At 47.5% G+C, this 15,906-nt stretch overlaps 1 protein-coding gene across 1 annotated transcript in view; it reads right to left on the reverse strand.

The window, feature by feature from the left end:
* LOC119977805 (von Willebrand factor A domain-containing protein 3B-like) overlaps positions 1-15,906 on the reverse strand; it is a 240,759-nt gene that overhangs the window by 148,229 nt on the left and 76,624 nt on the right. The window contains 2 exon segments of the mRNA XM_038819030.1: positions 4,409-4,563; positions 10,759-10,952. Of these exon segments, the coding sequence (XP_038674958.1) occupies positions 4,409-4,563; positions 10,759-10,952 (349 nt within the window).

Consider the following 15,906-nt stretch of genomic DNA (forward strand, 5'->3'; position numbering starts at 1 on the left):
GAAGTCTGGAAGGATAGATTTCACAGTGTGATTTAGGAGGATGGTGAGGCAAAATCAGAGAAAATTAACTGATCAAAATTTGGAATGGCGTGGGGCGAAGAAAATGCTCATCGAACTGAACTAGACGGATTGGGCCAAAATGGCACCAAATAAATTGATGAAATAAGTCCGCCATGAGGCACAAAATTAAAATTGTGAAATGAATGAATGAATGAATAGGCAGGTCTCATGAATTAAAAATGGCATCGCAGAGAACAAGGGAAAATCTCGGCCTGCATACAGATGAGAATGGCTGACTGCCAGTAAAAATTTCAAAGACCATTTCCAACCGGGAACCAGCAAAGAGATTGGCCAAGTGCCAAAGGAAGATTTCAAAGACTGTTCGCAGTTGGGTACCAGTGGGAAAAGTTTAGCGAACAGCACTGTAAAAATGAGACGGACAACTTCCGACAGAGAACCTCATGGTCAAGGTCTGCTGATAGGCAGAAAAGTAAGCTGAAATATTACTCCTGCCTTTCCTGGTTGATGAGAAAAATAGGAAGGCCCACAATAAAAATAACACCGTTACTTCCAGTGCAAGAAGTTTAAGGAAAGAACAACAGAGCTTGGAGGGTCAGATGTCATTTGAAAGGAGTCAGGCAATTAGACCAAGCATCATGCTTGAGAAAACATTGAATGTAATGTGACAGAAGCATGACAGAAATCCAGCAAGCAGGTGCGACAGCAATTCCCATTCGACAACACCTTCCAAACTCGCAACTCTTACCACCTCGCTAGAAGAATTCGGGCAGCAGATGCCCGAGAACATCGCCACCTGCAGGTTTTCTCGAGTCTCGCACCATCCTGACATGGAACCACGCTGCCATTCCTTCACTGATGCTGGGTCAAAAACCTGGAATTCCCTTCCTAACGGCACTTTGGGACGTAACTGTCCCAACGTAGATTGTTGAAGAAGATCACTCATCACCAGCTTCTCAAAAGCAATGGCAGAATTGTGGCAAATGCTGGCCTTGCCAGTGAAGCTCACATCCCATGAAAGAATTTTTAAAATCATGGTCCTCTGAAATGGACCGATGCACATTATAGCAAAAATAGATAAGTGCACACTTATCAAGTAAGTAGTATGAAACATTTTGGGATATAAATTAATGTCAACTACTGATCTTTAAAGTTGTTCAGGCTGTTACTTTAACCACCTTGCTTCATTTCTGTAATCTTTGTTTCATTTTGCTTTGTCTATACATATGAACATACTTATGAACATACGCACATGTGAACATAAAGACATATGAATAGACACACTTGTGAACATACGAATTAGGTTCCTCAAGCCTGCTCTGCCATTTGATGAGACCATACGGTGACCTCAACTCTACTTTCCTGTCTACCCCGATACACTTTCCTTTGTCAATCACGAATCTATCTAATTCAGCCTTACACAAGTTCAATGGCTCTGGGCCCGATCTTCCCAAAAGGGAAAAAAGTCCCCGAGCGCACGCGTTTAGCTGCGTGTTTTTGAAACATGACTGCTTTGAATAAGGGGCCTAAACAGGGAACGTGCGTGCGTGGCTGCACATAGCCCTGTATTTTACAGTGAGAAGCTACGCTCGCAGGAATTCCCCATTGTAAATGGCGTCCCCATCTCTGAAGGCCAGGAAAAACTCCCCAACATAACCCCAGCCCTGAACGCAACATGGGGAGGGTCCCCCTCCCTGCATGCCCCAACACTCACACTGGACAACCCCAGCCCGATCGCGCGTGCGCAAAGAAATGCTCCCTGGGCACCTTGGCAATATTGGGCTGGCACCCAGGTGGCACTGCCAGAGTACCCAGGTGGCACCAGCAGTGCCAGGGCACCACACTGCCCAAAGGGCTTGCAGCTGGGGACCTCCGATCCCATTTGGAGACCCCCACAAGTGCCGTTCCATCTGGTCCCCATTTGTGGGGACCAGTACCAAAACAGCGCCCCCGGCCAGGGTCATGGTACCAAAACAGCGTTCACCCGAGATCCCCCAGGCAAAGGGATTGAATCCCAAAGTCTCAGGTACCTCAGGAATCTGTACATAAGGTGAGGCTTACTGTCTCGCTTTAATATGCGGATTTGCCAAAACCTGATTCACCCATTGTGGGTGAGCTTCCCTTTGCAACGTCTCGCGAGATTGCGTTGAATCCCATGAGGCATTGCGAGCCGGGTATATCCCGACCTTGCTGTGCTGCAACGAGATGCTTTACCAGTGCAGGGTGGCCAGGAAATCACGCCCTCGCCACTGTTCTCTGGAGAATAGAATTCCACAGATTAACAACCCTCTGAGAAAAAAAGCTACTTCTTATCTTCATCTTAAACAGGAGACCCCTTATTTTTAAACCATGTCCCCTAATTCTAGTCTCTCCCAGAGGGGTAACATCCACCCTATCAAGACCCCTCAGGTCTTATACGTTCCAGTAAGATCAACTCTCATTCTTCTAAATTCCAATACATACAGGCCCAATCTGTCCACCCTTTCGTCATAGGATAACCCCCCTCATCCCGGGAATCAGTTGGGTGAACCTCCTCAGAACTGCTGCTAATGCAATGATATCCTTTCTTAAATAAGGAGACCAAAACTGTACACAGTACTCCAGATGAAGGATCACCAATGCCCTCTACAACTATAGCAATGTTTCCCTATTTTTAGAATGCATTCCCTTTGCAATAAACAACAATATTCCATTTCCTTCCTAATCACTTATTATATTTTCACACTAACCATTTGAGATTCATGCACTTGGACACCACAGCCTCTCTTCATTACAGAGGTAAACTATTTTTCTACTCTTCCTGCCAAAGTGGACAACCTCACATTTTCGCACATTATACCCATCTGCCAATTTTCTACCCACTCACTTAACCAACCTGCATACCTTTCCAAACTCCTAATGCCTTCGCCATAACTTACTCTCCCACCTATCTTTGGGTCATCAACAAATATAGCACATATATTAGTTCCATTCATCAAAGTCATATAGAACAAAGAACAAAGAAAATTACAGCACAGGAACAGGCCGAAGGGCCCTGCCAGCCTGCGCCGATCCAGATCCTTTATCTAAACCTGTCTCCTATTTTCCAAGGTCTGCATCCCTCTGTTCCCCGCCCGTTCGTATATCTGTCTAAATGCACCTTAAATGATGCTATCGTGCCCGCCCTCTACCACCTCCGCTGGCAACGCGTTCCAGGCACCCACCACCCTCTGCGTAAAAAACTTTCCACTCACATCTCCGTTAAACTTTCCCCCTCTCACTTTGAAATCGTGACCCCTTGTAACTGACACCCCCAATCTTGGAAAAAGCTTGTTGCTATCCACCCTGTCCATACCTCTCATAATTCTGTAGACCTCAATCAGGTCCGCCCTCAACCTCCGTCTTTCCAACGAAAACAATCCTAATCTACTCAACCTTTCTTCATAGCTAGCATCCTCCATACCAGGCAATATCCTGGTGAACCTCCTCTGCACCCTCTCTAAAGCATCCACATCCTTCTGGTAATGTGGCGACCAGAACTGTATGCAGTATTCCAAATGTGGCCTAACCAAAGTCCTATACAACTGTAACATGACCTGCCGACTCTTGTACTCAATACCCCGTCCGATGAAGGCAAGCATGTTGTATGCCTTCTTGACCACTCTATCGACCTGCGTTGCCACCTTCAGGGTACAATGGACCTGAACTCCCAAATCTCTCTGTACATCAATTTACCCCAGGACTCTTCCATTGACCTTATAGTCCGCTCTTGAATTTGATCTTCCAAAATGCATCACCTCGCATTTGCCTGGATTGAACTCCATCTGCCATTTCTCTGCCCAACTCTCCAATCTATCTATATTTTGCTGTATTCACCGACAGTCCGCCTCGCTATCTGCAACTCCACCAATCTTAGTATCATCTGCAAACTTGCTAATCAGACCACCTATACCTTCCTCCAGGTCATTTATGTATATCACAAACAATATAGGTTGTAAAGTGTCACGGCTTCAGCACTAACCCATGTGGGACTGTATACTTCGCAATTAGCAACTTGCAGTGAGCCTAAAATGTTGCCGTTCCATGAATTGGGTCCTGGATATGTTACAGTGTCTGTGCTCCATTCCAGAAAGCCAGTTGGCGAAGGATGGAACTGGAGCCAATCTTTACACACATTTATATTTATTTACAGAATTACACATCGCAAGCACATACCTAACCCAACCACCACAGTTTTAGTCTGATTCTATTTATAGGGGTTCAACTGAATCCCCAGTTATGGGAATGCAATGCAATTAATATACAATAAATAGTGTGCATTATTTCCCATTCTAAATTTGCCATTCCACCACTGATTTTAAAAACATTTAAAATATTGTCAGCCAGCAAGCAACATGGGTTTCAAACTTACCTCCTTTGTATCTGATCCAACGCTGTCTTCATTCTCCGCTGGTACTGTTTGCACTTTTCTGCAGTTATGTAAACATGCATGACAGAGCCATCTTTCCACTGAGTATGTGCAAAGCGGCAACAGTACTTGGCATTCACCAGTTTAATTTTAGTTTCCTGTTCAGGAGGCAATTTTAAAATAAAATCTACAATCAGCACAGTGTTAGTAGAATGAAGACGTAATCCCAAGAGTGACATGGTGTTCTTTGACTGTTAGGAGAGGTTTTAGATTGAGTGCTTGACTTAACTAAAGGAGTGGACTTGAGTTCACAGTCATCAGCGAGAATCGGCTAATTCTCCAGTAAATGACAATCCTTCAGATTTCCAACGCAGTCTTTTTCTAGCTTACCCATCAATTCTCAATTGTAGGTTAAAACTTTTATGGCTGATTTCTAAGCTTTAAATGTTCAACGTTCAGTTGAAATAATGAATAATTGAAATATCATTTCTAGATACTGAAATGGTTTTAACAGTTCAAATGTAAAATAGAAATTCCAGGAATCTTACACTGAATGTCCAGAACACTGTCCTGAACAACTTCCCACATTAAAACCAAGAAACACAATTTCATTTATGGATACACGGAAGGTGCGACAAGAAATACTAAAGGTGAAAGTTTTCTTACACTAGAGTCAGCACAAAATGATTTTGCAACATTCTGGTACCCTATTGAATCGGGTAAATTCATTAATCATGTGATTCAAGCAGAGAAGCACATTCAAAAGGTGGGTCATGGGAAGATGGAGCTATAGCACTGTAGCTCCTATTCTCTCCTTGAGTGTTACTCCCCGGCTTTTACCCAACTGGCGAGTTGGGTAAATACAGGCGAGATAAGAGCCGGAATTCTCCTACTGTTGGGATTCTCTTTTCCCGCCGGCAACACAGTTCTGCTCGTGGGTGGCATGGGGTGGCTTCAATGGGAAAGCTCATTGACAAGCAGCGGGAGAAGAGAATCCCGCTGCCAGGGAACAGCACGCTGCAGAGAAACACATGCCTGGGGGACCGGAACACCCCACCCATGGACTTCAGGCATATGACAAAATAGGAGAAAGAAGCATTAGCCGGCATCATTGAAGAAAAGTAGGTTTTACCTCTTGGCCGTTTAGCTGCGGTTGTATAAAGAGTCAAAAGAACATAGAACATACAGTGCAGAAGGAGGCCATTCTGTCCATCGAGTCTGCACTGACCCACTTCAGCCCTTCTCCCTTAACCCAATAACCCCTCCTCACCTTTTTGGTCACTAGGGGCAATTTAGCATGGCCAATCCACCTAACCTGCATGGCTTTGGACTGTGGGAAGGAAACCGGAGCACCCGGAGGAAACCCACACAGACACGGGGAGAACGTGCAGACTCCGCACAGACAGTGACTCAGTGGGGAATCGAACCTGGGACCCTGGCGCTGTGAAGCCACAGTGCTAGCCCCTTGTGCTACCGTGCTGCCCACGCACAGTAGCACAAGTTCTACTCCTTCTCATAAAAACCTTTATTTTCCTTTAACACAACTCTGTACAAAAACTCTATCATCACATCACTTGCCTCAAAGGCCACCTGAAGCTTCTTTACATACCAGTGTCAATCACTGGATACTCAACATAAATGAAACATTTAATTGGAATGTCTCTTAACCCACTCCTTCAAATTACCTCTGAATTTACACTGTCACCTTTTTAACAATAGTGCAAAGCGAAAAGCAATTTACTCAATATTAAATTTGTAGAAGAAATGGATCCTTAGATTCCCTGGGGTAAAGGACGTGATTTAATGGGAAAAAGTCCTGTTTTGGGCGTGTTTGGGGGGTTTCTCCCTGTTATCAAATGGGACTCTTTTATTTTGGCCTTGGCCAGGAACACCCCGCCAAGGTCAAACTTAGCTTCATTTCCTGCACTGACAATCTCAGCTCGCTAGTACAGGAAGAGATCGGGACGCCATTTTTAAATGCTGCCCTGATCCCTGGATCCCTCATCATGGCCTCTTGACCCTCCCAATGCCCCAACTTACCTATTGGGGTCCTCGAGCCCCCCCCCCCTACTCACAAGGGAAAGGCATCCCTGGCACGCAGACATCATGGCACTTTAAGTCTGGCACCCTGGCAGTACCACCCGGACACCCTGGCAGTGCCAGTGCCAGCCTGGCAGTGCCAAGATATCCGGATGGCAGCGGGAGTATCAGGGTACCACCGTGCTCAGAGCCCAGCCACCCTGGGACCTTTGATGGCCTGGGAGATTCCCCCCCCCCCCCCCCCCCCCCCAGGTGCCGTTACACTGGTCCATGTTTGTGTGCAGCAGTACTAAATGGGGCCATGGCGAGATCTCCCAGGTGTTCGATCGCTGGCATTGGGAGAATCATATTTAAGTGAGCCGAACTGCTGATTGAGGTTTGCAAATCTGGGATCCCGCCCAATGAGGGCAAGATCCAGATCGTAACATATTGCGAAGTGTCGCGAGCGTCGCATATCTCGTGATAGGCCTCCGGCGAGATTTATCAGCTTCGTCACTTCCCGAGTCGGGCACGAAGAGGCCATTCGATTGGGCCCAAAGTGTTCGACACGACACATACGCTGGGCGACATGCTGACACTTTGCAGTGAGTGACCAAGGTGGGAAATGGATTTTGTTTTGAAGATATTACAGACTCGCGCTATTATATTGGTCTAGTTGCCACTCCGCTTACTCATGGCATACGAGTTCTCGATCTGAACTGCACCATTCATTCTTTAATCAAACCCTTTACAGCAGATTTGTCAAGAAACAAAAAAATGCTACATTATGCAAATAACAACGGACCCCAGGTGCAATTCCGACAACATATCTGGAATGCATTATTTTACGATTGCACATAAACTAATTGTATACATACATATGTATACAGACACATACCCGCTCTACTTCAAAATATCTTCAACAAATATACAGAGGGGCTTTTTTGTGCTTGGCAGATAGATCCAATTTGTAAGGCTATGAAGAAAAGACAGGAGAATGGGACTAGCTGAGTTGCTCTTGCAAAGAGCCAGCATGGAGAGATGGGCGGAACGGTCTGTTCAGTGCTGTAACCATTCTGTGATTCTATATCCTGAATCAATGTATATATCATCTTAGCTTGAAATTCTGTGCCATCAGGATCACTAGAGGGCAGTGTAATTCCAGTGAACCCCACCTGCTGGTCAACTGTCCAGTTGCACAAGTCATTGCAATGAAAAAAAGGAGCTTGAATTTATATATCTCCTATCCCGACCACCCAACACCTCAAAGCCTGTTAGTCAATTAGGTTATTCTGAAACAGCGTCACAATTATGGTGCCAGAAATGCTGCACGCATTCGAGCAGAATTTTGTTTTAAATGCTATTAGCACTCCCTATTGAATCTGTTCATGAATTCTAAAGAATGTTAGCGCCAATGGTACAAAATCATTCATGTAAAATGAAATCTAAAAAGAAAATCAACAACGTTGCTTGACTGGGAGCCAGTGTCAGTCAATGTAGGTCAACGAGCACAGGGGTGATAGGTACCTGCTGTGAGCTGAGACACGGGTTTTGGATGATCTTAAGGGTGTAATGTTGGAGACCAGCCAAGAATGCATTGGAATAATCAAGTCTGGATGTAACGAAGGCATGACTGAGGATTTCGGTAGCAAATGAGCTAAGACGAAGGCAGGAGCCCAGCGCTGTTACAGAGGTCCTAGTGACAACACAAGATTGTAGTTGGAAGTTCACCTCAAATCAAACATGATGCCAAGATTGCGACCGGAATGGTTTAATCTCAGACTGCTGGTAGGGATGGAGTTGGTAGCCAGGGAACAGAATTTGAAGGGGATGCTGAAAACAATGGCTCCTGTTTCCCAATGTATAATGGAAGGAGATGTCTTGCTCATCCAGTGCTGGATGTCAGCTCAGCAGCCTGATAATGTAATGACAGTGGAGGAGTCGAGGGAGGTGGTGGCGAGGTAGAGCTGGGAGTCATTAGCACATGTGGGAAAGCTGCATCCAGATAGTGTCACTGAGGGACAGCATGTCGATGAGAAATTGGAGGGGAGCGAGAATGAGCTGGGGAATGATTGCAAGAGGTAACAGTGCAGGAGCAGGGTGGGAAGCTATTTCAAGTGATTGTCTTGCTACGATTAGACAGATAAGGGTGCAACCAGGTTGGAGCAGGCCCTAACCAGTTGGATACTAGGTGAAGAGGGGTTGGAGGAGGATGGGTGTGCTCAATCGTGTCAAAGGCTGCAGACAGGACAAGAAGGATGAGGAGGAAAAGTTTACCTTGGTCACAGTCTCAAAAGATCACTGGGACTGGTTTAGCACAGTGGGATAAACAGCTGGCTTGCAATGCAGAACAAGGCAACAGCGTTGGTTCAATTCCCATACCAGCCTCCCCGAACAGGCACCAGAATGTGGCGACTAGGGGTTTTTCACAGTAAGTTTTTCATTGAAGCCTACTTGTGACAATGAGCGATTATTATTATTATTAGATGCAGAGTGCGATTCAACGGACTCACGTTGCAGTCCGCTGAATGGCACGTTTAGCATGGTGTTTCTCGGGGCTGCTATTCAACACTTAGCCTTTTTTTGGCCTTGGTGAGGAACTTCCCTGTCGAGGCCACAGTATAGGAAAACTTCCCATGGATCGGTCGTCATTTTTAAAGGCAGCCCCGATCTTTCAACCCCCCTCTGTGCCCCACCGCGGCTTCAGAACCCCTCCACTTTACCCAACTTAGCTCTTCCAGGGTCCTTGAATCCTCCCCTTTTCCCCCATCATTTATGGGCAAGGCTCCTCCCCCCCAGGCCTGACCCCTGCAATGGGCAATCTGCCACCTAGGTACCTTAACTCTGCCAGCTGGTCACCCTGGTAGTTACCCTGCTAACCTGACAGTGTCACCCAGTCAACCTGGCAGTGCCAAGGTGCCAGGTTGACAGTGGCAAGATGCCTAGGTGACAGGAGTGCCAGAGTATCACCCTGCCCAGTCCCCGGCCACACGGGGCCCCGACTCCCCCAGCGAGAACTTCCCCCCACCCCCCAGCTCCACGACTTTGTGAACCAGTACCAAACGGCAAGGTCTGTGAATCCCGGGCTCATTTAAATACGTGCGCCTGGATCTTGCCCCGTGAGAGCGAGATCCAGATCGTGACATGCCGCAAGATTCTGGTGAATTTTGTGAGATGTTTTGAGCGTCGTGAATCTCGATGCAGGCCTCTCGCGAGACTCAGCAGCCTCAAGTCAGGCGCGGCGAGGCTGCTGAATGGCACCCGTCATTTGTAACTTTGATGGGCAGCACGGCGGCGCAGTGGTTAGCACTGCAGCCAAGGTTCCAGGTTCGATCCCGGCTCTGGGTCACTGTCCATGTGGAGTTTGCACATTCTCCCCGTGTTTGCATGGGTTTCGCCCCCACAGCCCAAAAGATGTGCACGGTAGGTCGATTGACCACGCTAAATTGTCCCTTAATTGGGAAAAAATTAATTGGGTACGCTAAATAATTTTTTTTTAAATTTGTGACTTTGATAAGTGCTGTTTCTGTACTGTGATAAAAACCTCGGCCTGGATTCTCCAATTCTGGGGCTCTGTCCCCACGTTGGCGTGGGAACGGAACTGCCGCAAAATGGCCACCGATTCCCAATTTTGCTGGGTTAGCAGGAAGGCAACAGAGAGCATTCGGCTCTAGCTGCCGATACGGCCTGGAGAATTGCCGTGTCCGTGGCCACGCATGTGCACGGCGGCGGCCTGCAGCGGCTGAACCGTGCTTCATGGCGGAGGACGCACACGGACCCAGCCAGCAAAATAGTCCCCCACCCCCCCCCACCCCCCACTTCGGCCGGCTCGTGCGCCCTGGACCACCCCCCTACAGAGCCCCCATCCCCGAATAATGCCCCCCCTACCCGTGGATTGGCCCTCCCCTGACTGTGGCGGCGCTGGACTGAGTCCACAGCCACCACGCTGAGTTCCCGATGGGTGAGACCATGTCGGGAACTCGGCCGGTCAGGGCCGGAGCATCGGGGAGCGGGCCTTAGGCAATGGCCTGACGCCATCGATACAGCGCGCGGCATACTCTGTGAGTACACCACTTTGGAGGGGGCGGAGCATCGCAAAAACGCCGCCACCTCAGATTCGGTCATGAAACGTAACTGCCCGGCCGTTCGCCGAACGCGATTTCGGCGTCACCAACCGGAGAATCCAGCCCCCCATTCCTGGTTTTCCAGGAAAGATGGGAATAGGTTATAAGAATGAAAAATATAGATTTACATTTTCAGTAATTTATGGAAGCTTTTACTTCAACCTGTTAAGCGATGGGCTGTTTTTAAACAAATGTTGAAACAGCACTTACTGCATCTGTCTGCATGGATTCATTCACTGGCTTCCCTTTGATATCCACTACACCGTCAGAATGTCGAAAAGCACAGTCCGCAAGGGCATCATAGCAAGATAATCTGCGAGCCTTCAATCCATATCTTTCAAGCCATTTCTTTGAAGTTATGTAGTCCTCCGAGTTTGACTGCGTCAATGGTTGGTGAACGGTTACTGTTTTTTTTAATGTAGGACAAACAAAAGAAAAAGGTAGTTACAGAGCTTCGAGTAATGGAAGCAGGAGTATATCTATCAAAAAGCAGCTGCAAAAATTGTTGATCTGTCTGGCATGTCCTCAGATGCTTTCCTCCCCTTGGAAAATGGTGAGGAGTGTTGGAAAGATTTAGAACCTACAGAATCACATCCTGAACACTCCTTCCATGACATACGAACATAAGAAATAGGAGCAGAAGTAGGCCGCTCCCCCTCGCCAACATCCCCCCCCCCAAGCCTGTTCCACCATTCAGTAAGATCATGGCTGATCTGTTTGTGTTGAGTTCCACATCCCCCCATCTATCCCCTTTGATTCCCTTGTCCAACGAGAATCTATCTACTTCTGCCTCAACAATATTTTGTGACTCCCCCACCCCCACCTCCCCCACTCCCCCCTCACTCCCCCCACCCCCAACCCCCCCCAACCCCACCCCAATCACCCCCCCCACCCATCACCCCCCCCCCCCCTCCCCCCCCCCCCCCCCCACCACCACCTTCTACTGAGGCAGAGAGTCCCAAAGTTACACAACCCTCAGAGAGAGAAAGTCTCCTCATCTCTGTCCTGTAACGGGGACGTCTAACTTTAAAACACTGCCCTTTGGTTCTGGACTGATCCACAGGAGGGAACATCTTTTCCATGTCGACCTTGTCAAAGCCATTCAGGATCATATATACTTCAAACAAAGTCTTAATCAGAGGCAGCGGTGCTACTGGTATCTGTCTTTGCACAATTGTCTATTTGGTGATGGCTTTTGTTGAGCTTAGCACAAAATATCTGAGTTGATAATGATCCGAAGCAGAAATAATAAAGTGGTGTTTAGACTTGTAAGGTTTTAAATCCAGCTGAATTGGGACACACAATTTGATCAATCATCTGTGTGGTGAATGTGTAACCACTATAATTCACACTGTGCATTACTGTGTCCCTGTGGGCTCCATCTGTGAGCAGTTGCATGGCTCTGCCCACAGGGGGAGATGAGGAGCATGTACAGGGCTCCGCCCTCGGCTCCACCCCTTCAGGAAGTATAAGTGCTGCGGTCCTGCGAGTCCGTCTTCTGTTCAGCATAGTCGCAGGCAGGCTCAGTTGTAAGCTGATTAAAGCCACAGTTTACTTCAACTCGTGTCTCTGGTTGAATTGGTGGTCGCATCAATCTGTTTCTGGCTAATTCTTAAGGATGTGATCCTTAATTAATACATGTGAGTGATTATTAAGTACAGAACACAAAATGGCTTCTTATCTCTGTGTTGGCACAAGATGGTATTTGACCTTGTTAGCTTATTACAGTGAATATAACATTAAATTAATCTAAAATGGTCAAGTTACATTAAAATCTAGTACCCAGGCTTACTTTCAGTGCTAATGGAGCCACAAGAGCTCCACAACTGGTGGTGACTTTATATCTTATCGGAAGATCAGTTCAATCTTACTGAATGGCAGAATGAGCTTAAAGGGCCAAATGACCTACTCCTGTTCCTATTTCTTGAATTCTTATTTACTTCTTGCTGAGATATTCATAATTTATTCTTGGAATGAGGAGTATTCAGGGGGGAAAATCTTCATCTTGTTGTAAATTATAGAATCATAGAATCCCTGCAGTGCAGAAGGAGGTCATGCGAAGCCAACTTTTGGGGTTGCAGTGGAGCCGGCAGTGCAGGAGGCGAAAGAGGCCGGTGTTCTGGCCTTTGTGTCCCTAGTAGCCCGGCGGAGGATCTTGCTTCAATGGAAGGATGCGAGGTCCCCAAGCGTGGAGGCTTGGATCAATGATATGGGGCGGGGGGGGGGGGTTTGGTTCGGTGGGAGGGAGAATTGTGTACATGGGTTTGTTGGATGTGGCGGGTGTTATCTCTTTCCTTTTTGTTGTTTGCTTTTTTTTGTTTTTGTAGTTGCTTTTGTAGTTGGGTGGTTGTTGTTCTTGGGTTTTTACCATGGTTGTTTTGTTAATATTGTTTTGTTGTTTATATTTTGTGAAAATCTTAATAAAAATTTTTTTTTTTTTTTTAAAGGAGGTCATTCGGCCCATCGAGTTAGCACACACCTTCTGAAAGAGCACTCCACCCAAGCTGTGTTCCCCGCCCTATTCTGATAACCCCTTAACCTAACACAATCCTGGACACTAATGGGTAATTAGCATGGCCAATCCACCTAACCTGCACATCTTTGGACTGTGGGAGAAGATCGGGGGAAACCCACACAGACACAGGGAGAAAGTACAAACTCCACACGGATGGTCGCCCAAGGCCGGAATTGAGCCCAGGCCCCTGGCACTGTGAGGCAGCAGTGCTAACCCCTGTGCCACATGCTGCCTCACAGCGTGTGGCACAGGTCCTCCTTACCCACAGTATCTGTCCCCGAGTTTATTTAACCAGCTACACTTCAACCCTGGTTCCATTAATCCTTAAATTCTAGGTGGTAAAGAGCATTTGTTCTATGTGATTTTAAAATTCACATTGTAGGCCTGCCAATGAATACAGCGTGGGTTATTGATATTAGTGCAGTCATGATAACCAACCTTTAAAATTCACCCTCACAGTTAGATGGAAAATGTCAACAAATGCTCAGGATTCAATACAAGATAAATCAACTGAGCTAACTACTAGTCTCCGAACTTTACAGTGGTGATAACGGAGGACTTCAATATTTAACATGGACTTGGACCAATAGCCACATAAAGGAAAAGGGGGAGGAATTCCTCAGATGTGTGGAAGAGTACTTTCCTGATCATTCCCTTTACTACGCAGTGAGGAAGGAAGCAATGCTGGATCTAGGTCTGGGACCACAGATTGGTGTACGTGGACCATCATTTCAGCGTCGCTGCATTTGGAAAACAGAGATCACAATGCCCTTAGGGTTAGAGTCATTAGGAAAAATGTAAAATCAAATGTGAAAGTACTCAAGTGCAGGAAGGCTAGTTGCAATGAGTTGAGAAAGTATCTGGCCCAGGTGAAATGGAACCAAAGGCTGGCAGGTAAAGCAGTAAATGAGAAAGGGGAGACCTTCTACGAGGAGGCAGTTTGGGGTAAAGACTGGGCACATTCTTACAGAGGGGGAAAGGAGGGCATCCAAACCTCGAGCTCTCAAGATGATTGAAAAATTAAAATGAAATTGAAAATGAGACTGGTTTGGGGGGGGGGGGGGGGGGGGGCTGGGTGCCATCGGTCAGGAGTCACCCCTGAGCTGGGGGGAGGGGTGAGTGCCTTGTTGACCACGGGTCCTAAGACCCTTGTTGTGCATTCCCATAACAGGGACAACAGCAGCTGCTGCCCGTCCGTCCCACCGTACACCTCCGGGGCAGAGCCCAGTCCGTGGTAATATGGTACAGGTAACTTTAAATCCCGCTGACCACAAACAGCTGATGGCTGCACAGCTGATGGCTATTGCTAACAGAGAATTGGCATTAATAATTGTATGAGCACTTCACAGACCCCCCCCCCCCCCCCCCCCCCCCCCGAGTGGAATCCATGGGTATGCGTGACATGTCAGAGGTGACTGTTATTGCCTGGCATCCCAATCAAACAGCGAGACCTGGACACTTTGCCTGAACTCTGGGGACCCCAGAACACCATTGCAGTGGGTGGGGGGGGGGGGGGGGGGGGGGGGGGGGGGGCGTCTATCAGGTGGATCTTCCAGATGCAGGGGTCATCGAGGTGGTCCACGTTCCAGCCTCGGAGTGCTGCCAGAGATCGATCTTCTTTTTCTGGAGATCCATCCTTTTTCTTCAATGGTGTATCAATGATGTTGGCCGCCTTTTCAATATGGCACCCAGATTTGATGGTGGGACCTGCGCCATCTTGCCCACTCCAGACGGAATACAGCGCATACTCCCCCATGTGCATAATTAAGGTCGTGGCCGCAAGATATGGTGTGGTTTTCCCAGCAGCCTCTGCAGCGGGAAACACGCCACATTGCCACCCCCGCCACGGGACCTTGTGCCAGATGGGGGAATTCCGCCCCTCAAGTACAAAAGCAAGGAAATTATGCTGAATGGTTATAAAACACTGGTTACGCCCCAACTGTAATGGTGTGACCAATTCTGGCACTGTACTTTGAGAAGGATGTCAAAACCCAGGAGAAGTTGCAGGCTGATTTATTAGAATGATACCAGGGTTGAAAGGTGGTGAGACTAGCAAACTTGGTAGTTAAGAGAAAGTTCTGTGCAGATTTGATATATGTGTTCAAAATCATGCATGGTTTTGACAGAGTGAATAAATAAGCAGTTTACAGTGGCAGGAGGTTCGTCAGCCACAGATTTAAGGGAATTGGCAAAAGAGCTAAAGGTGACATGAAGGAAAACAAACTTGCACAGTGTGAAGTTATAAAGTGGAATGGACTGCCTCAAAGGATGATGGAAGTAGACCTAGTCCTATCTTTCAGGTTGTCCACCAGGTCGCTGTGACAAAAACAGAAAATACTGGACAATCTCAGCATCTGAGGAGAGAGGAGGGAGCGAATGTTTCAGTCTGGGTGATTCTTTGTCAAAGTTGGGCGAAGGTCGATGTGATGGCCCTGGTGTGTAGATGAAGAGTGTTAGCTCATTTACTTTTCATTTTCAGCCCACACTGCGGGCTAACAGCATTGATCCAGATGTGTAAGCCTTTCCTTGTCAATATGCGGCCTCTCCATTGACAAGTCCTCAGGTGTGCCTCCTTGTGGCAACGGATGGAAACTGAGTCCCTCACGGCCTTGGGCTAAAGCTTCAGAGGAGCCCAGAGGAGGTTTGGCCACTAGGCAGGCAGTGTGCAGGTCCACCAGCATGTGGACATGACCTGGCGCTCACAAACCTAACTCCCAGCTATGGGTGAATAGCTCCACTGCCTCGTGGCCACCTCGGGAGAGCTGAAGGAGTAGACCCCTGATGGAAAATCTGGAGTGGAGCCCAATGGGGCTGGTTTAGCTCACTGAGCTAAATCGCTGGCT

This window comes from Scyliorhinus canicula, chromosome 14 (genome assembly GCF_902713615.1).
Source record: "Scyliorhinus canicula chromosome 14, sScyCan1.1, whole genome shotgun sequence".
NCBI lineage: Eukaryota > Metazoa > Chordata > Chondrichthyes > Carcharhiniformes > Scyliorhinidae > Scyliorhinus > Scyliorhinus canicula.